Genomic DNA, 25,823 nt, shown 5'->3' with positions numbered 1-25,823 from the left:
TTCCTACTGAGCTTTACATGTTTGCCTCTTTCTGTCTTCTGAATTTCCACACAAGTGAATATTTCCTTGATAAACAGTGCTCTAGCTTGTCTCTTAATTATTTGCTTTTCAAAAATTATCCAACTGCCCCAGCAAAAAAATAAACATATGAAGAAAAATATAAATAAAATCATCATAGTGTCCTTAAATCCTGATAATCCAATAAAACAGAGCATTGTGATCAGAACAAATCACCAGCAATCCAATAATGACATGCCTTCCGCCCGCTCCCTCTCCCCTCCCCCCAACCCCCCCATTTCATTTGGAATAGGCAGCCAGTAAAGAGGATAATCTAAAAGGGAAATGGTGTAATGGGCCCTTTGGAAGATAACCTGCATATTTGAAACTGTTGAATGAATTGGGGAGGCATATATGGTCTAGAGATAAATCTCCTTGTAATCATACCTAGGAAGGCAGGAGAATATTTTGGAAATTTTATGAACTTTCATATTAGGGAAGGATGTGGTAAAGGAAAATATAACTTTGAGAAATTCACTGAGATTGGGTATTGGTTTCATTCAAAACATGTACTTAAATTTAATTGATTATGATAGCTATTTCATTTAGCTATTGGTATGTGTTTATTGAATAAAAGATTTGAACAATCATGACTGGTGTTTTTTTAGTTTGAGAAGCAAGAATCAATTAGTGATCCAGGTTACAAATGGTTATCAGCATTTGTGAAAAGGGGAATTTGATTGAATCTGGATTGTTGCTAAGTATGTAAAAATTATATTTAGGGGAATATTGGAGGGGCAGGAAGGGTTTTATTTAGTTTAAAATTAGGATATCACTTGGTTTGAGAACTCTTGATAGTATATGCTCTTGCTTGGTACATTTGTTGATGCTGAATTCCATCAACCTTTATTCTGTAGTTGCTAATGATCCTTCTGAAGTGTCCAAATTCTTCCTTTTTGTACTGATGTTTTATAGTTATAAATAGCTTCTTGCCTTTTAATCTGTAAAGCATGAGACAGTTTTAATTAACTTTTACTTAGGCTTTTTTGAGTTTAAGTATGTTGTGCCTCTTCTGCATGTGAGTAATTTAAATATTTGGAGAAGTTATTCTTCTTGTCAGAGATCATATGAAGGTTAGTAGTGGAGGATGTTGGATATGAAACAACCTGATTTTTAATCTCATGCTTTTGGTGGCTTCCTGTTCATTCTAGAAGAGTCTACAATTTCTTGGTGAGACTTTATTCTATTAGCCTTCATATTTGTTTAATGTCATTCCTCTGTGCTAGTAATTTCTTCAGTAATAGGTTTTTAAAAAAATGATCAGATAGCAATATAAATCTTGTAAGAAACTGAGATACTGTTACCTAACTTGCTGGTGATTTGTTCTGATCACAATGCTCTGTTTTACTGGATTATCAGGTTTTAAGGACAGTATGATGATTTTATTTATATTTTTCTAAATATGTTTATTTTTTTGCTGAGGCAGTTAAGTGACTTGCCCAGGGTCACACAGCTAACTGTTCTTATTTATATTTTTCTTAAGAGAAAATTCCTCTACACTTGCTGTGTGTTTTCTATTATACTAGGTAGTGAAATCCAAATGGAAGGAATGAAACAAATCCTACTTGCATAGAACTTACATTCCAATAGGGAAGCAACATTTAAGTATATACTCAATAGAATACAAAATATTTAAGTAGATGGTAGCTTTCAAGAGATGGAGTGTCACAACAAATAAAACTGAATGTCATATACATCTAATCGACAAAGTTTATCCTAGAACATTAGGAAAGAGTGTACTTCCCCTTCCCTCTTACAAAAAAGGAGTGGAAAAAAGAAAACTATGTAGGTTGAACACTGTATATTGTTATTAGACTGGATAGATGCGATAAGTGAGTTTTCCTGAGTGGTTTTTTACTCTCTCCTACCTATGCCTCCTTCTTTTCTTTCTTTTGTTATTAGGGGCAGGGGAAGAAAAAAGTGATGAATATCCATAGAGTAATGGAGAATAGAAAAAAACCAGATAATTAAAAATAAGAAAAGCACATAGTAAACTTAGGTTCTCATTCTGAAATGCAATGTGTAATATTGCTTCACATATAAAATAAACCTTATTTAATTAAATAATGGCAGTTAACCATGGCATTATGAACAAAGATATTAAGTGTTTTAAATGTTTAGGCAACATTTTGATAAAGGCTTGGTTTGCACATAAAAAGGAAACATGTTTTGTAAAAATGACTTCTTAATATATATAATTATTTTTGAACCTTTTTAGTTTGTGTTACTAAAGTAATTTTTAAAAAATGATTTGGAGGAGCCATTCTAAGTCTAATTACTTTACAAAGTAGGGATTTAGGTCTATTCTACCAAAAGAATTAAGGATCTTAATGGTGTCCCACTTCTTTTTCACTTTTAATAAAGTATTTTGAAGATGCTCATTCAATTGTTTATTTAGTTTTAGAGACACTCAAGAAGATACGGAAGTAGTTTGGAGACTTGAGAAATTTTCAGTTTTACAGTTCTCTTTGAAGAAGACTTTTGAAATAAGGAGGGTTCCGGTTTTATTCCCTTCAAATGCTAGGAAATAGGATCAAGTAAAATGTGTGAAAATATTGGTTTGATCAAACTAGTGGCTTTTTGGCCAAGACTGTAACTGTGCTCATGTAGTTAGGCCATAAGGTTAATTTTCCTCAATTACTTTCTATCAAGGATTTAAAACCAAATTATTATATGTTGAGACTTAGTTTGAGCATTATAGGTAATTATAATTTTAAAAGACATGCATTGTCATTGGACTGAATTTTTTTTTTACACAATCTGCTATGTGTGTGTTCAACTTGATAGGCATTAGTGGGCAAGTAGATTGCTATTCCATAATTTAGTTATTTATAATATTCCAAAGTTTCTTGCCTAAAAGCAGATTTCACTCTAGAATATAGGGATGGGGGCGGGGGGGAGCGGGGCGGGGAAGGTTACCACTTGACTGGATAAGTTGCTTTTTTTAGTGATTTTTTTTTTTTTTTCCTTTTTTCCTGACTTGGGAGGGTATGAAATTTAAATTTTTTTTCTTCTCATTTTGTCTTTTGTTTTTATATTACCTTCATTATTTAATATTACCTTCTTCCACCCTAAGCAATCTATTAAAGATTTAAAAAGAAAAATGAAGAGTAGTTACCAGTAGACAACTTTAATAGCGATTTTTACAGCACATGCAATAAATATATCCAAAGCTTCTGTCATCTGCAAAGGGAGGGAAGTGTACTTTTTCAATTGTTAGTCATTTTAAATAGTGATACCTATTATTGGAATAGTTAGTAAATCTTCTCAGTTGTTTTTCATTTCTCTAATTTATAAATGGAAAAGGCAGCTACCAATAAACTTATTTTTTTCTAAAATTGATAGGTTGACCTAGGAACCAAAATTAATTTTAGCTGTAAATAATGGCTACAATAACATATCAGATATCTCTTACAGCACTTTATATCTCTCTCTGCGGTTTGTAAAGTACTTAATATTTGTGAATTCAAATATTTCTTCTGAATTATATCACAAAACTGTTGCTCTCTCCACTAGAATTTTTAAAATGAATTTACTTTATAATAATAGATTTTTATTTTTAAAAATACATGCAAAGATAGTTTTTAGCATTCATCTTTGCAAAGTCTTGTGTTCCAAATTTTTTCCCTATCTCTTCCCCTCTTCATTTCCCCCCTCCCCTAGGCAGCAAATAATTCAATATACGTTAAATCAGTGCAATTCTTCTAAATATATTTCTACATTTATCATGCTGCAGAAGAAAAATCAGATCATATCAAAAGGGGAAAAGATGAGAAAGAGAAAACAAGCACACAAACAACAACAAAGAGATGAAAAAACTATGTTGTGATCTACATTCAGTCCTCATAGTCCTCACTGGATGCAGATGTTTTTTTCCATCACAAGTCTATTGGAATTGGCCCAAATCATCTCATTGTTGAAAATAACCATCACAGTTTGGTTGCTGTATACAATGTTATCTTGTTGCTGCTCACTTCACTTAGTAACAGTTCATATAAGTCTCTCCAGACTTTTCTGAAATCATCCTGCTGTTCATTTCTTAATACAACAATAATATTCCATAACATTCATATACCATAACTGATTAAGCCATTCCCCAGCTGATGGGCACCTGCTCAGTTTCCACTCCCTTGCTACTACAAAAAGGGTTGCTACAGACATTTTTGCACATGTGGGTCCTTTTCCCTTTTTGATGATCTCTCTGGGAAAAAGTCCCGTAGAGACTCTGCTGGATGCACAGTTTGATAGCACCTTGGGCATAGTTCCAAATTGTTTTCCAGAATAGTTGGATCAGTTTATAACTCCATCGACAATACATTAAGTGTTCGTTTTCCCACATCTCCTCCAACATTTATCATTATCTTTCCTCTTGTCTTAGCCAATCTGAGAAAATTCTTTATTATCAACTGGGGAATGGTCTGTAGGACTTACATTTTCATTTGAGAATTCAGAATCAGCTTTATAAGACATTGGTCTACAGTGCAAAGTGAATTATATTTGACATTGAGGTTAAGGAGACCTAGTTCTTTTTATCACTTGGGTTACTGGGTAGTAACACTTGGTAAAATTACTTTGTTTTTCTGTTCAGTGAATGGGTTGGATGACTAATGTGGAAATGTTTAACACCATAACATGTATAACTTGTATCACATTGCCTGCCATTCAGGGAGACGAGTTGGGAGGGAGAAAGAAAAAACATGGAACTCAAGATCATATAAAAAATGAATGTTGAAAACTCCTTACATGTAATTGGGAAAAAAAATACTATTTACTAAAATAAAATAAATGAGGGCTATGTGATCTGAGATTATTTCCAGCTCTAAATCTTAAGATCCTACCTATATATGGAGAAAAGGAATGACATGAAACTTGAAAAAAGAAGTGAAAAGTTAGTGGGAATTAAATGATTTACAACTCTTGATGAATCTCACTGAAGAAGATCTTTTTTTTAAAAAGTTGGAAGACTTCTATAAATGTGTTTAGTATGTTTATTGTTTTAAGTGTAAGGTTTTTATATTGAAATAAAATTAGATTTTTGTACCTTGGTAAAACTGTCATTCTGTTGCATTTGAATCAAGGCTTTGACAAAATCTAGTAGCTTTAAAAATCATCCAGTAATACATTGGTTCTCTTATTAGGAAAGTAAAGTGTCTCAAATTCACTTGTTAATTTATTTAAATTTTTCTCTTCTCTCTAGTTTATAATTGGCACAATGGAAGAAGCTGGATTTTGTGGCATAGGTGTAAAATCTGATATGTTAAGCAATGCTCAGCGAAATGATATTTTACAACATCAAGAATCTAATTGCCGTGGTTCAAATAGCAAAAAAACATTGGAGGAGGTTGAAGAAAGTAACTTTTTAACCAAGAATAGAAATTTAGTCAGTACAACATACTGCACACGAGAATCAAGAGAGGAAATACCTGGTCGAGAAGCTCGGACAGATCCACCGGATGGTCAGCAAGATATAGAGAGTGACAAAAACAAAGAAAAAACTTTAGGTAATGTTTTTGGCCTTAGGGATTTGCTTTCCATTTCCAATGTTTAAATTATTTTCTGAAGAAAAGATGACTTGGCTTTGGAATATAACCCCAGGTTATCTGGGTATCATCAATGTAATATACTGTCTTTGATTAGGTTGGTTAAGTCATTCATTGCACCTGTCTTACAGATATATATCATAGATTAACATTGACACACATGAATTTTAAAGGAATTGATGTATTTAAATTAGAAACAGCTATAACAGACTGTCCCTTTTTCTTTTGAAATGTAATCATTGGTCTAGGCAGCTTTTTCTGCAGATATGCAAAAAAGTTCATGATGTGTAGTGCTGTATACTAAAGATGAATTTTGTAGTGGGCAAATATAAAATGGATAAATCTAGCCTCTTTAATGAATTAGAGGCAGGTTGTGGAAATATTTCTAAAGCATTCATATATTGCATACTATGATAATGATAATATGAACACCAAAAATATGAACACTATTATAAGGATTGATTTTTTTTTAAAGCTATTTGTTTCAACCTTTTATTTAAAAAGTGGCTTAGAAGTTGATTATCTAGAAGGTAATAAAATAATTTTTGTTTTAAAATATGCTGTTGAAATTCCTAACTTTTTCAAAGAGTCATAGGTTCTAATTTGTAGTTTTCCTCTTTGTGTGCTGTCATTTGGGAATAAAATGGTGGCATATAGTATCTTAAACATGAACTTTTATACCTTCCTCTTACTTATCACTGAAACAGTTGACCTTTCACTCTTTCTGCAACTCTTATGCTTACCATTCTTTCCATACAAAATTTATAAGCATTGTCTACTTTCTAGTGCTATAGTATACTAAATTGATAAAGAAATAAAGAAGACAAAACTTCTAATTATGATCTTAAAAACTAATGGACTCAGTTTATTTTTATCCAAGGTAAAGGTTTGAAACAAGTATAATTGTAAAGTGAAGCTCAGATTTCTGTTTCCTAAGCTTTTAATGTTTGATATCTCTAGTAATATGTTTAGTCTTAATGTATTTATCAATTCTTAGATCAGAGAAGAGTTGCCACTTAAAATTTTATTTAATGATAGTGATGATGATAGTAATAATAATTAACAGTAGCACTACATAGTGCTTGGCACTATGCTAACTAAGCACTTATATCATATTTGATACTTACATCCACCTGGGGAATGGTTGGTATATATTATCCCCCTTTTACAATTGAGGAAACTAAAGGCAGACAGATTATATGACTTGCCCAGGGTCACACAGCTGTTAATGTCTGAGGCCAGATTTGAATTCTGGTTTGATTTAGGTTAGAGTTATTCATTAGTGTCATTGAATTGGGCATCAGAATTTTTGTTGTTTCAACTGATTATTAGTTTTCAAAGGAGGGGGAGGTTAAACTATATTCTTTGATGATGGAGAATACTAACTGAAGCTATTTTGCTTTTTATATGTAGTACTTGGTTATGTAACTTTTCTGTTTCTCTTTTTCTTTTCTTTTCTTTTCTTTTTTTTTATATTCCTTGTGTCTCATAGAATGTTATTTTGAATATATCAAGTTTTAGGAAGATAAATTGATTTGTGTGTATGTATGTGTTCCTCAATTGTATGATTTTGATTTACCAAATTAATAGGAAAGATTAGATGGATAAATTCAGAATTCTGTGCCTGTGATGTTTTAAGAATTAAATCTTTTTCTTATTGGAATTTGAATGGTCACTAATTTTTATATACAATAGTAAAGTAAAAGTCACTATTAAGTATTCTGAATTGCAACTAGAATATCTTTTGGTGTGATGTGATGCCCAAACATTTTTTCCTAATACTAGTTTCATTTTATTCTATCAGGAAAAGAAGTTTTGTTGTTGATGCAAGCCTTAAATACCCTTTCAACTCCAGAAGAAAAATTGGCAGCCCTTTGTAAAAAATATGCTGATCTTGTGAGTAGTGTTTATCTTTTGGGGGAAAAAATTCCATAATATGTTTAAAAATTCTGCATGAATTAGAACAGTCTTGAACCTAAAATTTTCCTTTAAAAGGGTAGGAAGTGAGGGATTTGGAGAGAATTGGATTCTCTGACTTTACTTGGTTATATAACTAAATTTAGAAGGTATAAAAATTGGAAAATTAAGACAATTTTCTCAGGTAATAATAGATTCATTATATCAGAAGGCAGTAAATTAATTATTTGCTATCTTTTCTGTAAATAATTCTAGAACAGTAGAAGGTAGAGATGAGTGCTCAGACCATCTGGATTGAAGCACATATTGAAGAAGGTAGAATATTTGGTAAAATAATACTCTTGGACTGACAGTAACTAAACATGCTTAGAAAGGTAACATTAAGATAGATACCTATGGATTTCAGTGTTCCTGCTTTCTTTTGTTAAGGAAATTGAGCTAGAAAGCATAAGGCTGTCTTAGGCCTAACCTAGTTCTCTTAGGAAGTTCATATTTTCTGAGACATGAAAGTCAAAAATAATTCACTTTGATATGTCAACCTAAAAATCCTACCATTACTGTGTGAAAAAGATAAAGGAGATAAATGTTCACAGGAACATTTAATTGTCAACTGTCAATCTATTATACCATCCTTGCCTTTACAAAAAATATATGCAATCATTGATAAAATTATTATTTAGATTTTTTTTGGTCCATCGATAAACAAAAGTATAACTTTTTATTGATGATTGGCTCATAAAAATGAGTCTAGTTTTTGTGGTAGGAGACGAAAAATTGTTTTTTCACTCCAGTAAGGTTTCTCTAATTTGATAACATTGAAAATGGCCTAAACAGGAAGTTTTAATAGCTACAAAATGTCATGTTTTTGATCTTAAAATCTGTGTTCCTGTGAAAAAATCAGTGTCACTCATGAAATTAAGGCTGGTTTGTCACTATTTTTAGTCCTTAAATATAATGATTTCTCAGGGTTGTATAATGTAGAGTATAAATAAATTTGTTACCTGGCTAGCCTCCCCAATAAAACAACCAAATAAAACAGAAGCAGAACCCAACCCTTAGAACTTGTATTGGCTAAACCTTTCATTTTGGATATGATTTGCCCAAGACCATGTAATAGTAAGTGGTCAAGGGGGATTGGAACCCAGCTTTTCTGACTATAAATCCAATGTTTTTCTGCTTTTCTACAATGCCTATGCATTGTACCTTGTTGACCCATCCACATAGAATAGTTAATTATTTCTCTCCTCAATGTAATTTTAGAGGCCACTTTAGAAAAGTTGCTTTGTATGCATGAATATATCAATTCTTGAAAAGACTGTCCAATTGATCACTCTTTAAAAAAAGAATATTAGAAAAGTGTGATCATTGTTGCTTTTCTTTGTGACTCTTTTTACTTCTCTATATTGTAGCTAATAACAAAGTAGGAAAGAATCCTGAATAGAAAAAAGGAGTAAAAATTCTAGAACTGGGAGAGATAAATTTTAGAGAGTAACAATTTTTTAATGTATTATGTTTTCCCACATCCCTCCCTCCACCTTGCAAAGAGCTTTAAGAAATTCAGTTTCCTAGCTAATTAAATAATACAGATTATGCTACTACACTCAAAGCAGGTAGATGATTTTTGAAGCAGAAATTGTAGTAGATTATTTGTGATTAGGAATTATTTAAAAATGTAGGTAAAAATATGCTGTAAAATGTTTCTCATTTTGCATTTCTTGTGGATTTCGTAGCATATACTCATTTTCTTACCACATATTCTTTTTATACTTAATGAAATTTAAGATACTTCTTAATTGCAGCTGGAGGAGAGTCGGAATGTTCAGAAGCAAATGAAGATTCTTCAGAAGAAACAAGCCCAGATTGTGAAAGAAAAGGTCCACCTGCAGAGTGAGCACAGTAAGGCTATTCTAGCTCGAAGTAAATTGGAGTCACTCTGCCGGGAACTTCAGCGTCATAATAAGACATTGAAAGTAAGTTTGTAATTTTTACAGTTAAGATCATAGGACTGTATTAGTTTGATCTGTAGAGTATAATAGGAGCTACTAATTAAGGAGGCAAGCTGTTTAATGGTTTTTAGTTTTAATGAAGACCTGACTGACAAACATATTTTGTGTGTAAGAACCAAGTAAATTTTCTATTGTATTGGTGTAATATCCTCCTGGATTATATCTGCAAGTGTTTATTACTTGAATTCTATAGGAATTCAAGAAAAGACTTATGTAGAAGGTTGTTCTATTAAAGCTTAAAGGATTTAGACAACCTAAGAGATCAAAAAATTATATTTATTGAACAGAACACTGAGGCGAGCTGTTCTTTAGGAAAATTACTTTGGTAGCTGCGTGGAAGATGAATTCAAGAGGGGAGAGACTTGACAGGTGAAAATCAGTTGCTGTAAGTCCAGGTGAGAGGTGATGAACTAAGGGGAAATGGGAAGGTTTCTTCGTTTTCTCTAGTTTTTTTCCCCATCTCCATTTTTCCAATCCATCCTCCACATAACTGTCAAAAGAATCTTCCTTAAAGTGTAATTATAGCTAAAACCTGCAATGGCTCTGTTACCTCTAGGAATAAAATAAGTTTGGCATTTAAAACCATTTATCATTTATTTCATTTTCTTTCCTTTTACACATTGTTTCAGCTGGATTGATCTGTTTAAGTGTTCTTAGATCTCAACATTTCATCCCATTTCTATGCTTGGAAAGTACTTTTTAAAATCTTTGTGGTAAAGGACAGGATTCTTTTTGTGCCTTCCATCTTTTCTCTGAGGCATTTTCTTATGCCCTGAGAAATAGCTGGTTGCCTCACCCTGGTCTCAATTTTTTGCCCTCTTTAATTTATCACAGAATTTGGATTTGGACCTTAAAAGATCATTAGTTCAGCATTGTCAAACTTAATAGAAACCAGAACCTCTGAAGTGTACATAAAGATTTCTACAGGCTGTACATTAACTTAGAAAACCACATATCTTTATTCCTTTTAAAATTTTATTTTGTTAAATAGCTCCAATCTTTGATCACATTCAGAAATGTTGTGGACCATGTATTTGATACCTCTGATCTAGTTCAGTCCAAATTCATTTTTTCTTTGTTGAGGCAATTGGGAGTTAAGTGACTTGCCAGGGTCACACAGCTAGGTATTGTTTAAGGTCAGATTTGAACTCACGGGCTGGTGCTTTTATTCATTGCGCCTATCAACCTCATTTTTACAGAAGTATAGTAACTGAAGCCCAGAGAAGTTGACTTTATAAAGATGAGAGTAGTAAAAGCTAGATTCAAACTCTTGATTTCTGAGTCAGAGATCTCTCTTATTGTAGGGTACTCGTCACCTAGCTCCTTATCAGCCAGGAGATAAAGTCTACATATTAATGGAATGCAAGCTGTTTGTGATAGGGACAATTCTTTTTTTGGTTTGGTTTGTTTCCCCAGTGCCTAATAAAGTCTCAACAGTACCTTACACAAAGAGACTTAATGTTTGTTGAGTTGAATAGAATCACTTGACTCTAAGCCTCCCTATGAACAATCAGCTTGGGATGGAGGATAAGTGAGGAAATGGATGATAATATCTGGTCTTCTAAGACTGTTGCCTGGGGAAGAAGAGACTAGAAGAAAGTTCTAACCTCAATTTCATGAAAAGAAACCACTATAATTAGCCATGTTCAGAAATTATTTAAGTATAATTTTTCTTTTTCTTTTTTTACCTCTTTGCTTTTTGATTGCAAATGAAAAGAGTAGATAGGAAATACAGTGGTTTAGGGAAAATATGTAAGAACTGATAGTAATGCATTCTATTTTAATCATACAAATTTCATACTTATTTTCTAACTTACTATCCAAAATATACCATATTTAATCTCAGCATTCCTAGTACATGGTGTTGGAAATGGTCATTTTTAAAATCAATACATATTACTGAAATCTCAACTTCTTGTCTTGCTTATTTGATTCATTATCGCAAAATTGGTTATTACCCTTACCCAGTTAGGTTTTACGATCATTCTATTATTGTTGTATGACTAATTTAATTGGTCCTTGGAAAACACAGAAATGTATGAAAAAATACTGGAGAGAAGAGGTAGTGCCATAAGGAAAAAAAAAGGTAATTGGCTGTTATGATAGAACATGCCAAACATGTACTAAAATGATCCTAGCTAGATAAGGCATTTGACTTCTCAGTGCTCTTTTTTTCTTCAAGACTGTAAGTTTCAGAGGAAGTACCACCTTAAATTGGTGGAAGGATTTCCCTCACCCACAGTTTTCTTCTACTAATGACGTGACAAATTAGTGCTTCTCTGTAGTCAATTTATGTAAAATACACCTGAATTCTTGTTTACTATTACTGATATGGAACTTGTATCATAGCAGACAATGGAAATTTCTTTTGAATTAAAACAATTCTTCATCCTCCTGTCCTGTCCTGTCCTGAGACAGGACTAGTCTCCTGAGAGACTAGATGAAGTATAAGAAAAGCACATGAACTGCATAGTTCTTCATCTGTCTTACAGGTCTTATAGATTTTCATAGGTCTTCATATCAAATGTAAGAATTTTGTAGTACATGACATTCGTTACTTACAGTGGTCTTAGCTGTTTGGTTTAAAGTGTTAGCTTTTTACAATGTACTCCTTTTCTTCCTATTTAGTCAGGATCAAAATGGAGATACTTAATGTGAGAGTATATCATCAATAAGCTTACATATTATTAATAAAAATTGTTTTGGAACATAAAGGAAGAAAACATACAGCAAGCACGAGAAGAAGAAGAAAGACGTAAAGAAGCAACTGCACATTTTCAAATAACTTTAAATGAAATTCAAGCTCAGCTGGAACAACATGACATACATAATGCTAAACTTCGACAAGAAAACATTGAATTGGGAGAGAAATTGAAAAAACTTATTGAACAATATGCATTGCGGGAAGAGGTAATTGATTTTAATTCATGAAATGGTTTATTAGAGAAGATTTATTTGTATTTACACTGATTTAAATTACTGAAATTTTGTAAACTTGGTACATACATATCACATATATTCAGCAGGTAATATACAGTAGAGAATCACAATGGAATTAAATTGTATAATCTATTAATAGGTGGTCTAGGACTTGTTTGGAAGAGTAGTTTGTAGAATAGATTCTTAAAAATGAGATTTATTTTTTTTTTTATTTGATCACTTCCCCAGCTTTCATATAAATACTGTTTATAGCTTATTAATTGTTTGTTCAAACTGAGGTTTGCTAAGAGTCTCTAGGATGTGTACTGTACCTTCCATTTAGGTTTTTTTTACCTTATTTTAATTTGACTTTTTTTCTTCCTTTTTCCAATATTATAACAGTTGGCTTTTCTAATGTGTCACCCTATTGAAGTAATAAATTAAAGAAATACAAGGCTTGGGAGTGGCAAGTAGCACTCCCTGGCCATCCACATTCTTAACACAGTAAGTAATGACAGAAGCAAAATCCAGGGGATAAGGTAGAGAAAAATTTCTTACAGTAGATTACTTAACTAGACCAGTTAGTTGTTCTTGTATTCGAATTTCCAAAGTGCTATAATGATTATGATTATTTTTTAAGAATGCTTCAGGTTTATGGCTTGTTGTTCTTTTTAAATTGCATATCCTCATTAAAATAACTTAGGATAATAAATGGTAGTGCTTGATTTTCTGTGCTATTTGGACTATTTTATAATTGCCTTAAATCAAGTAAATTCTAAAGAAGTTAAAACTGTAAAAAATCAAATTGTATATTTTACTTTGAGCATAACCTTTAAATCTGATTAGTACTAAATGAACCTTCTGATTTTGCTAAGATTTTTTCATTTTATGACAGGAGAATGGGTATGTTTAATTTGAATCATAGATAAACAAATTGGCAAAAATTTTAAAGTGTTGTTATTGGCTTGTATAAGAGTGAATTGTTATAATTTGTTTTAGATATTAATGGTTGACAAAGAAATTTTCTTTGTACTTGATCTCTTGATTTGGGGATTATTCAGGGATAGTATTACTAATTTGTTGGCCATTGGTTCAGTTATTTCTAGTTATATAGTTTCTCTGCAATGTTTACTCAGTAATAAATCAGATTAAGTACTATCAGCATTTCTAAGGCTTTCAAGAGACATTGCTCACATTTTACATATGTAACTATGCTATTAGACATAATAAACTTTTAATACTATAGCGTAAAAGGGTTAAAAAGATGTTTGGAAAGTTTAGCAGAGAATGAAATATACCATCTATATACTTTTCCCTAAATATAAGGAACATATGAATTTGCTTAATAATTTGGGTCACTTACTCATTTTTTCCAGTTCCATGCCCTCCCAGATACAGTATGAAACTCATTTTAATCAAGTCCAGAAATAGGCAATCTAAGGACTATCAATGGCTTTACCTTTACTAGTACCTATTTACCCATTGTACAGTTTCCACATCTTAGATCTTGCAAAGGGTCTTGCTTCTTAATTAGCTCTTTTGGTCTCAACACATCAGTTGCATGTAAAGCATTGAGGCTAATTGCAAAGACAAAAAAATTAGTCATTGCTTTGTAATTACACTTATGTTTAAGTATTATCAATTCAATAAATCAACATTGTAGGTAGAGTATATTTGACATTTGTTAATGTGGTATAAAACACATGTAAATATTTAAATAATAGGCGACAGCTATGACATTTTATTTTTCTGTAGCATATTGACAAAGTGTTCAAGCATAAGGAACTACAGCAGCAGCTTGTGGATGCCAAACTTCAGCAGACAACACAGCTCATAAAAGAAGCTGAGGAAAAACATCAAAGAGAAAGAGAATTTGTAAGTTCTAAGAGTTGGGGGGAAGAGAGGAGTGGTGGGTAGTGTGGTAACTCTGTTGGTTTGTTATATTTAAATTTCAATTTTGCATTATTTAGGAATAGCATTTGAGTAATGTTCCTTGTTTTTCTTCCATCCAGATTAATTGTGTTGGTATGTCACTACTTAATATGCTACAAAGAAGGCTTTGGTTTTATTTAAATGTCCTACCATAATGTGATTTGTTAGAACAATATAAAAGACTATCAAGGTTATTTTTAGTAAATTTATAAGATTTTTGAAGTTCCAATATAGGTGGTGTGCTCTATAGTTAGTAATATATAAATCGTCTTGGTTAAAAGGTTTGAATTAAAATTCTTTAATTTTCAAACTATATAATTAACCTTGAATAAATGAAAAAAACACTTACCCATGTACCATGTACCTAAGATGTAGAGATACAGATAGAAAAAGCAAGATAGTTCTTGCTCTTAAGAAATTCACACTTTAGAGGAGATAACACCAACAGGCATGTTCAGCAGCAGACTGGAGGAACTGGGTAACCCTGTCAGTGGGAAAAGCAGGAAGTGAGCCTGAAAGAGTGAATTCTCCTATAGTAATGAGTGTGAGAATTTGCCATTTTCTCTTGGGGAAATATGTGTTGGAAAGCAGGTTGAGACAGAAGGTAGGTCATCTGGTGGCTGTTGCTGCCTGAGTGTCCTGGAAATTAGAAGTACAATCTGAACTGCTCAGACCTCATAGGGCTGAAAATAAAGACATAGGTCACAGTAAATATACTGTATACTTTTCCTCAGGGTGAGCTATGTACCTTAGTCTAGATGGTCTTCATAAATATGGCTATAGAGAAACAATTCACCTTGTTTGATGGGAATCCACCTAAACTTGTATCTTGCTAAGGAATTCAATCATGTTACAATTAGTCATTGGGATAAGATTTTAGTGTAAGAATCATGCACTTGCAGACTTCACTTCTTTAGCCAATTCTGTTGAAGGGCCTCCTTGATAAATTAGAAATGACTGCTAGATGTGTTGCTCATCAAACTGTTAGACTGCCCCCTCTCTTTCATAGAAGCAAATACCTCATCTTTTCAAAGGATGCCCCTCTTCTTTCTGAATATGCTTTAGTATAATTTAGTATAATTTATTATATAATTATTTAGTATATTTATTTAGTATAATTTAGTATAAATTATAAAGTATTATTGTAAAGTATTATTATTTAGTATAATTTAGTATAATTGTCAAAGTGACAATTTCTAAGTGGAACATAATGAAACTTCATGGAGCAACTGAATGACTTTTTTAAACCCTGAAGAAATCTTTTCTTCATAAGTAATTGTATTTTTTCTCAGTGTAAGGGACATCTCTAACAATATGCTTATTTTCCATTTTTAGAAAATTAGGACTTAGGAAGAAGTTTAACTTGAATCAGGGTCCATAGCTAATTTGGTCTTCAACAAGGTTTTAAAGTTAAGTGTTTTTTTTTTTTTTTTTTCTTTTTTTTACCCGAGGCAAAACTCTTTGGGTCCTCCTGAATTCAGGGCTGGTACTCTTATCTACTGCACCACCTAGCTGCCCTGTCAAATTAATTTTTGCTCTTGGTTTAATAGCTACCAAAACCCAATTACTGATTAAAATATGAACTATTTGAGAAAGACATAGGAAGTGAATGTCAACAATCAACCTATATTTGTTAAATCTCCAAAAGTTCATCTAAATGATGTAAGCTGAATTAGTGGTGGAAATTAAGAAGAATTGACCATTTTAAGAATTGAAAATATTCTATAAATTGTAATTTATCCCAAAGGGATGAATTATTTCAAATACCATCTAAATAAAGATAAGTAAGCCAAGTTCTTTACCAATAGGTCATAGACTTTAGTGGCAATTGCTTTAAATGAATATTTTACCTAAAATACAATTCTTGCCTAAAATATTTGGGTATGATTTAATTTAGATTTGTATTTATTAATATTATGTCATTTTATTCATCTTATCAGTATTAGTATTTGCCAGGATGTGTTTCTATCTTTTCCAGTTGTTAAAAGAAGCCACAGAGTCGAGGCACAAATGTGAACAAATGAAACAGCAGGAAGCACAGCTCAAACAGCAGGTAACTTGGAAGAAGGCATGAATGGTAGGCTAATTTTTAATCCAAAAGTATTGAGCAGTAAAGATGATGATGAACAACCTGCTGTGGTATTGGTCATGAACCCTGGGCATAATTATTACATAGGCTCAAGTCTGTCATCTTTAATGTCAGGGCAGCTTTTTTCTCTTTGCTTTCCCTTTTTGCGTATATTAACCTCACACCCCTATAGTTGTCTTCTGTTTCTTGTTCTTGTTCTTATTCTTAGTTAGCTGTCACTAAGTTGGTGTTAACTAAAATTTTGAGAGTTAATTTAATAGTTAAAAAAGGGCCTTTCCCCTGGTGTCTTATTGCAAATATTAGTATCTTTATTTTACAAGTGGACTCTGAAAGACTCAAGTCTCCAAAGCCCAAAGGAATGAAACTAGTAGAATTGATATTGTGGGATATAATCATATTTCTGCAGACTTTTAGTGAGGCATGGCAGGTGTATAAACCTGTCTTATTCCCTTTCTCCCAGCTACTTATTTTTGCCTATAGCTCAGTTCACGAGCGTGTTCCCAGGGTGTTATTCAGAAGGCTAAATTCACTTGAGTTTGGGTAAAGGATTATGGGCAGGAGTAATTTATAAGATGCTGGCTCCCCACTTAGCAGGACAGTAAGAAATGAAGATCTGGCACACTACCAGCAGAAAGTGGAACCTTGTTAAATTTCTCCTCTGCTCCCCAGTACTTGGTACAGTGCTAGGCACATAGTGGATGGTCAATAAATAATCCATTGGCTGATTGTTTTGTTGATTAATACCAGTTTTTACAAATTAACACTGTAAAAGATTGTCCAATTTCTTCATCTTCTACCCTTATTCAGTTTCTCCTCTGCTTCTGAATTCTTACTAGGAATGACTTCATTTTCATTCTTGACAAGATATAAATTTTGTAAGCCTAAAAAAGTTTCCTTAGTGAGTTAAGTTGGGTTTTGCTTCTTTGGGGTTAAAAGTACTTAAACAATAAGTGACAAAAATTTAAAAACTTTTGGAATTTTTAAATTGTAAGTAATAGGATCACTAGTTTAACTGTCCTGTCCCAGTGTTGAAAACAGAAATGCTGTATTCACAGTTTATAACTATTGTTTTGCTTCATTTGTTGTGTTTGACTTAATTTATATATACATATGTGTGTGTGTGTGTATAGTAGCATTTCAGTAACTGATTGCCTAAAAGGGATCTGATATATATGGGTTTATATATATATAATTCATGGAGTATCCAAGCTTTGGGATAAATTTTGCCTCCCTAATTAAGAAATAGCTATTAAAGTCTCATTTTTACCTAATATTTCTTTTAAAATGCAAATGATGTTTAACCTTTATTACTCAGAAAGCCTTTGTCTAAAGCACTTTTTAATCTGAGACTCAGAATATTTAATATTTTTTTCCCTATAGCTTTCTCTTTATATGGATAAGTTTGAAGAATTCCAGACTACCATGGCAAAAAGCAATGAACTTTTTACAACCTTCAGGCAGGAAATGGAAAAGGTACTAGCAGGATTTTTAGTAGATTCTTAGGATTAACTACCCCCAAAACACAGTTTATTTAAGTTAGTGTTATTTTAAGTATGATTATAACTTGTATGGACATACCTAATTATGGGAGTCCATTTTTTTTACATTGATTTTACATATATTATCATTTCAAAGATGTTTTACATTTCTGATCTTCCATTGGCAATAGCTCACAACATTTACCTGATCTTAGATATAATACCTTAAGTGATTAATTAATGATAAAACAGTTACAGTACACCAAGGGAGCTGCTTATGTAAAAGAGCATATCAGGTAGTTCTTTAGTATTTCAATTAATTGTGTAATTAAATGTAGATAACACAGGGTACATTTGTATTTTTATAGTGGTTAAAGTTTATGGGTGAATAGTAATCTTTCTAATTCTTATTGGAACACAGTATAAAAGTTAAATATTTTAATAAATTATTCTTGTCCCTTTTATTACTCAATATAGCATTTTGTCCTCTCTTTCTCTGTTGCCCGCTTTTCCATATTCCAACATTTGCAGGAATGGATAAATACTGAGAACTCTATGGCCCAGAATGTCATTCACTAATGTTAAATTTGGTACTAATTATAATGGGTGAGACTTGCTTCAGAAGTTTGGTTATAGACAGTGGTTGCCTCATTATACAAAATATGTCTTTCCAATCCACTCATTGTCTATCATCTCCCCTTTCCTTACCTCAATCTCCTTTTTAGCTCATGAAGGTTTTGAGGTAAAGTATAGGAGCATTGTAATCATTGGTGACTAAGATAATTTGTTTGGACTAGTTTTTCCCTTTTTGGCTGCAGTCAGTACCCAAAGTACCACATCAAAGAGCAGCCCCACCGACCCAAAAAACAAACAAACAGAAAATTTGACTTTAAACTGGATGTTGAGGATTGTGTTCCAAAGAAACATACAGCCATTGTTGGTGTAAAGAAAATATAAAACTTTTAGAGATGGATTAGGATGATGAAATATCATTTATGTCCACAAATTTGTAATACTGAAATTCAAGTATTTTAGAAGGGTTAGATATCAATTATATTCATGGATCTGTGATCACATTGTGGAGATTCCTTGCAGTGATGCAGATTACAGTTCATTTGTGTTTGCCAGTCTTACTGTGTGACTTGTCCCTAAAACAAGTTGATAACAATAGCTAATAATAATATTAATAATTTCCTCAATAGTTTGTCAAAGAGGCTTCATCTAATATGCTTGGGGACATTCTTCAAATTTCTTTTGACATCACAAGAATATCAGTGGAACACAAGGCTGTCCATTGATTATCCTTGCCATGTCATAAACATTTATTTTTCCTCAATCCCATAAAGTAGAACTTCTGAATAAGTCTGTCTCTTGAATCATGTTTTACTGATCACATAAGGAAAGGTAAGTTGTATTGTAACTAAAAAGTCTTGAGGATGTTTAAAGCTAAGGACTGCTCAGTTGGAGGATATATTCATTTTTAACTCCTTCCATAACAAAAACCATCTTGATTAACCTTATTATGACTATCCGTCACATCTTCCCTTACCTCATTTACTAAAGAATGTCGACTTTTTATAAATAATACAACAGTGGGTAGCAAATTTAATTGTAATGTAGTACTCCTACTACTTCCATCTTCCTTTCTCCCAGTTAAGTTTCATCTTAGTGAGATTTTCATAAAAGAAGAAAAAATTTTCTTTTAAACTGTAGTAGTTTATGATACTTATGCATGAATGTTGATGTATTATTACTATTATTTATGGTTTCTTTTGAAATTCAGGAAAGCATTTTCATAACATTACTTCCAGCTGCTGCCACAGTTAGGAGTTTATAGTCATCCCTTTATTATTGGCAGTTCAAGTAGCAATTATTAATCACCTACTATGTCCAAGGCACTATGCTAGGCACTGGTTATATAAAGGTGTGACATACAGACACTACTCTTAGGAGCTGTTTAGACCCAGAAGTAAGGATATAGTGGTGTTGGGAAGGTTGTTGGAACAAAGACATAGAACTGGGAGAGAGAGCACGATGCAATTGGGAGGTCAGTGAGTTGATCAAAAAGCATTTATTAAGCTCTTAAGTGCCTACTATTTGCTAGACACTTATGGAGAAACAAAGAATGAGGCAATCTCTATTGGAACATGGATATTATGAAAGAACGAGTATTTATTAAACATTTGCTATGTATAAAAGCACTGTGCTAAGCGCTGGGGATATAAATAGAAAAGGAGAATGATATTCTTAAGCTCACATTCTAATAGAAAAGTTGAGTGAGACAAAACTGGTGGGATTAGTTGGAGCCAGGTAGTGGAAGGGTATAAAAGCTAAGAATATACTTGATATATATGCCTGATTCACAAGGAGGAGTCACCATAGGTTTTTCAGTAGAGGACTAATAGGATCAGAGCACTGTGTAAAGATCATTTTAGAAAGTCAGGTGAAGGATGAATTAGAGAATAAAGATAAGGGATCAAATGGGAGTGGTTGGCATATTAGTAGAGAAAAGAAGACAAGTTCTAGAAAGATTTCAGAGGTTGCATTCAGTTTGGCGACTGTGTGGACTAAGGGAGAAAGGATGTGTTTCAAGTCTTGCCACAGTCATAGGAGAATGAGAGAGTCAAGAGATACAAAAGTAGTGTCTAGCAGGTATTTGCAAATAGGGAATTGCATTATTATAAGTGGAGATGTCTAATGGTGAAAGGATCTGTATAGAGGTACAGAAGCCTTGGGAGTGGAAGGATTCATCAAGCGAGAAATAGAGAAAACCCATAGGAGTCCATGTAAGGAGAATGAAGTAACCAGCAAAATCACAGAGCAAGTAGTGGTTGTTAGAGCTGTAAGAGAAAGGGACAATACTAAACTCAAAGGAGTAGGAAGGGTTTCAATAAAATAGATTGCGAAAGTGTGAAAACTTGTGTGATGAGTAGATGCAGTAGTTGCAGTGAAGGGAATAAAGAAATAAAAAATCCACTTTAGCAAGATCAAGGTTACCAGGAATGGTTTTAATACAGGAGACAAAATATGTAGGTAAGGGGATATGTAGGCCTGAATTGGTAGAAAACTTTTCCTTTTCAGAATTGGGGTGGGGAAAGTACACAAGAAGAAAATTAGCCAAATTATTATTTTATAAAATTCTTCACTTTTAAGAAATAAAGCAATAAAAATTTGTTGTAATCAGTAATTGTATATTAAACAATTTTTAGATGACCAAGAAAATTAAAAAACTGGAAAAAGAAACAATAGTTTGGCGTACTAAATGGGAAAACAACAATAAGGCACTTCTGCAAATGGCTGAAGAGGTGAGTAGAGATTATATAATTTATGTTAATTCCTGTTTTTCCATATGTACCTATAAAAGTCAGGGGGACTTCTTCAATGCCTGCAATTCTCATCCCATAGCTACAGAGAGCATTGTTTTGTATTCATGTTTTTCTGTGGACATTGCTAATTATGTAAATGTTTATACTTTCTTTTTCATCTTAGACGCCAATGAACAAAGTATTCAAGTTGTTGTAATATTCTGTTCATTAAGCACATGATTACACAATAACTAATAATTCTTTCTATCATTTATTCCAAATAAAAATAACTTCTTGGTAGCAGAAAGTCACAACCTAATTAATGTCCTTCTGCCTTCATAGTCTCAAAAAAAAAAAAAAAAAGGTGGATAAAAGATTAAAGAATGAAAATATTTTGTATGTACATGAAGGTGTGTATGTATGTATGTATGTGTAAAATTAGCTTCAGGAGAGTTAGTAAAACTATATCCAATCATATTTTCAAAATTGATTGCTGTGTTATGAGGCAGGGCAACTAGGTAGTTTAGTGGATCTGATGCTAGGTCTGAAGTAAAGAGTCACTCAAAACTGGACTTACAGGCTCATGGGTATACCTGGGCAACTTACTTAATTCTGTTTCCTTTAGTTCCCAATCTGTGAAATGAGCTAGAGAAGGATACACTACAGTATCTTTTCCAAGGAATGGAGTCAGGACTGAAAAATGATTCAACAAAAGGGATAGATATGATTTAAAACATTTAGCTCTCTATACAAGGGAGAAAATATTGTCGAGATTGATATATAAAATGCTGGATATTTTTGTCTTGCTATTTTGATTGAGATGAGAAAACGTTTTAATACAGGGGACTGTGTTTAAATGTATAATGGTTATTTAAATGTAAATTGCATGCTTTGGTAAAATTATGGTAGTGTCTCTTAATTTGGCCACAGGTGATCTCAGAAGATACTACTAGTAAACTCTGGTTTGCTTAAAACTTGCACAACATAAGAAAAACAAACAATATATAAAGCCTGTATATAATAGCTTACTATGCTGTTTATTAACCAGATCATATAACCTTTTGTTAATTTCATTTATAGAAAACTGTTCGAGATAAAGATTACAAGGCGTTTCAAATAAAACTGGAGCGCTTAGAGAAGCTGTGCAGAGCTCTCCAAACAGAAAGAAATGAGCTTAATGAGAAAGTGGAAGTCCTTAAAGAACAAGTCTCTGTAAAAGAAGCAGATGTAGATCAAACAGTTCCTGTGTTACAGCCTTGCACTCTTCTTGATTCTCACAAAAAGATGAAAACTCCCTCTAAAAAAGAAACGGCAATTCCCTTAGAGGTTGAGCACAATGCAACAGATGAAGGCAGTGATGGTTTTCAAGAGACTGTGTCCATGAGTTCTGTTCCTGACACTGATTCCGTTGACTAAAATGAAGTGTAAACACTGTATTGAGAAGATATATTTTGTGTATAACTTTCTCTGTTGGTGGTAACTATTGGTTTTGTGGTGAAAAATTTCTTACTTTTTCTACCATATCTGTATTTTCTTAGAACTACTGGACTTATGTGGTACAGGAAGTTGCCTAGCAGCTTTGAATAGTTTTAATCTATAAATTTTCCACAACTGTGTTGCACATCTGCCTCATTTTTTCCCCTTCTTTCATAAGAATGCATGTGTATGTTGCCTTGTCCATCTTTTCTCTGTCCCTTGCACACAAAAATCCCATAATTAAGATTTTCCTTAAGGGATACATAATGGGCTTATCATTAGCAGGAACACTGCTAATTTCCTAAATATGAAAGTACTATTTCCTGGTATATGAATATAATTTACTTTTCACCCTCCAAACAAAAAGAAAAAACCCACAATTTTTAGAAGATGCTTCTATTTACTGGCCTATAAGAAAGACAAATTTTCCCACTATGTGAAAAGAATTGGACCAGGAGCAAGATTTTGCAGTGGCCTGGCTTATCAGCTTTGCAAACATTAACTTTGATCATGAGAGATTTATTGCTTAACTTGCAAAAAGCATACCTAGTGTGTTACTAGGTGAAAACAGGTTTAATGAATATAATTATAATGGTAAAAGTAGCCATTAGGCCTGTTTCATATAGTGAACTGATAACATGGTCTAGGATAGGGAACTGCAGAGAAATAATAAATATGTGGATACTGCAGATATTTTCCTATGCGCACTGTTCTTTACTTCAGACAATGCTTGGTATCTTGGTTAGAGATCATTGTTAAATGTTTGAATTATGTTGTATGGTTCCTTTGAATGGAAACTTGTGAAAATGTTTTTAAGTTGCCAGGCTGTTTTAAATAGGCAGAAGATCTTTCTGCTACCATTTGGTTATATCAAAGTTGCAACTTAAAAAAAAAAAAAAACCTGCATGTGAAAAGTAGAATTTAGTAACTACACTTTTAAAAATAACATGCAAATATTCTGGGGTTATGCTTCCTATGAAGCCAGATATTTGATTAAAAAAAAAAACTTAATTCAAAAGAATAATCCCTAAAGCAGAAAGGCTGGGACCAATATTTTAAATTTCCAAACAGTAGGCAATGTAATCAGGAGACTAATAGTGCTACAAGTGCCCAAGTATGTTTTTGCTTATTTTTCAGTTTGTTGCTATCATTTTAAAAGAAATGCAAAAAGTACTATTTTCTGGTACTTTATTTTCTTTGCACTCAACTTGAAGAGGGTTTCTAAACTAAGCATATACTTTTTGAGGATTCTCTTTGCCTAAATAGTTCCTTTTGTCACAGTACACGTAGTCTGAATGTTCAGACTGCACTGATAAAAAAGGTTTTAACCTTTATGTGAAGCTAATCATTGAGATCATGTTCTCTGTTTTAAATCTGATGCATAGTCAGCTCACACTACTGAACAACATCTTAAATTGATGTACGGTAAACTGTAGGGTGTAAAAGAACTCTGTCCTGTGCAGGTGAGAAATGGTCCTTTCAGGTAGATTTGCAGTCGAGGTCTTAAGCTTGATGAGGGAATAAGAGGAAAGTAGACATAGATGAAGGAGGAGGTGACAGGCTACCCTCTAAACTTTTAAATGCTAATCATGTTAAAAACCAAAGGGCAAAGAAATGTAGGGAGTAGGTTCACATAAAACTATACTTCGTTTCAGTGGTGACTTGCAGTTACCATATGAAACCAGGGGACTTGTTTTCTTAAGAGTAAGTGCAGATTCATATATGGAAACAGCTCCCCTTTCAATTAGGACAAATCCTTAAATTTCTGAACCAGTGGAAGATGTAGCTCAAACATTTCATGAGCCAACTGTTTATCTTCCATACATTTCTACATGGTGCTTGCTTTGCATGGAAGATAATGTTTCAAATCTTGTTGTGCATTTGTAAAGGACTTGAAAAAAATTTTAATGTATAGTTCTTTTCCTGCTGTTTTCACTTTAACTTTCTCTGCTCTAGATCTAAATAGTAAAAACAAAGCAACAGTAGAGAGTACTTTTGAGGACATGTGATTCCCTTTGAATGGGTTTTTCTCCTTTAGTCCTATATCCCAACAAAAGAAACAAGTATGCTTGCTTACTAGAAGGCCTCTCTTACTTAGTCTCTTCTCCAATAAGATGATTTACAGGTCTAGTAGTAGCACACCCAACACTTAGACTCAGCTTTACCATATAGTTGGTGCAATGACTGCCAGGCCCCCTATTTTAATACTTTTAAAATATTGTTATTCAGTTCATTTATTCATTTCTTGCACTATCTTTGAATCGAGGTGTGGTAGTCTATAATGATAATGGCCTCTAAAACTTGGGCCCTCGATAAGAGACCATTTCATCATTAGACCACAGAAGTGTTTTCTGATTTTTAAGAGAAGCATTGTGTGTGTGTGTGTGTGTGTGTGTGTGCGCGCGCGCGCGCGTGCGTGCAAACTGTCTTTTACTACACTTACACCTGGTTGTTACAGTTCAATTCTCAGGTGTTGCAGAAAATCTACCTCTTTCAGATTGTAGATGGAAATAACTGTGAAAAAAAAAAGTGATGCAGAAATCTAGTTTGTGCTAAACACTGCTTTATTTTTACAACCCATATCTGCTTTCATGAGGAAAAGAATTGATTAATGAACAGGCAGTCTTGTTTTGCTTTTCAAGACATTTTGTAGAGATTTTTCACTAATGTGAATCTGATTTTATCTACTCAATTCTGTATAGATTAAGTAAATATGTATGCTTAATTTAACAGGCTCTGTGTTTTCTTTATATTTAGAACAAGTTATATAGTTATCAAATCTAAAATTGTAAGGAAAACATGGTCCTTACTCAGAGACTATACTATAAATGCCGTAACTAACTCTATTGTACTTAGATATTACTTCAGTCCTTGGGAAGACAACTGTTACAGAATTCTGATAAAAGGATTTGAGGAAATTTAGAAATCTTTTAGAAAGACTTTTATCTTTAGGGAAGTTGAAGTAACAGTCTGAGGAATTTAAGATATTTTAGACAAGGTGTTAGAAATAATGGCTTGAGATTATTGGATTATACCAAGGTTGTTTGTTGCCCAATTGACTAGCTCATGGCTGTACCAAAACAAGTCAAACAGCTTACTTACCC

General features: G+C 32.8%; 1 protein-coding gene across 3 annotated transcripts in view; it reads left to right on the top strand.

Annotated features, from left to right (window-relative positions):
• The window catches only part of TXLNG (taxilin gamma), a 58,786-nt gene extending 33,342 nt beyond the window's left edge, over window positions 1–25,444 (top strand). For 2 of the 3 annotated variants that reach the window (XM_051984439.1, XM_051984437.1), the window contains exons 2-10: window positions 5,255–5,558; window positions 7,402–7,493; window positions 9,314–9,484; window positions 12,236–12,430; window positions 14,195–14,314; window positions 16,350–16,424; window positions 17,841–17,933; window positions 21,148–21,243; window positions 22,324–25,444. In XM_051984439.1, the coding sequence (XP_051840399.1) occupies window positions 5,255–5,558; window positions 7,402–7,493; window positions 9,314–9,484; window positions 12,236–12,430; window positions 14,195–14,314; window positions 16,350–16,424; window positions 17,841–17,933; window positions 21,148–21,243; window positions 22,324–22,659 (1,482 nt within the window). In that variant the 3' untranslated portion in view covers window positions 22,660–25,444. The remainder of the gene's footprint in view (window positions 1–5,254; window positions 5,559–7,401; window positions 7,494–9,313; window positions 9,485–12,235; window positions 12,431–14,194; window positions 14,315–16,349; window positions 16,425–17,840; window positions 17,934–21,147; window positions 21,244–22,323) is intronic. The other variant, XM_051984438.1, reaches the window with a different exon arrangement.
• The last annotated feature ends 379 nt before the right edge of the window (window positions 25,445–25,823 follow it).

This window comes from Antechinus flavipes, chromosome 3 (genome assembly GCF_016432865.1).
Source record: "Antechinus flavipes isolate AdamAnt ecotype Samford, QLD, Australia chromosome 3, AdamAnt_v2, whole genome shotgun sequence".
In the NCBI taxonomy this organism is placed as follows: Eukaryota; Metazoa; Chordata; class Mammalia; order Dasyuromorphia; family Dasyuridae; genus Antechinus; species Antechinus flavipes.
The sequence above is the reverse complement of the archived record's forward strand: the minus strand, read 5'-3'. Positions and strand labels throughout refer to the sequence as shown.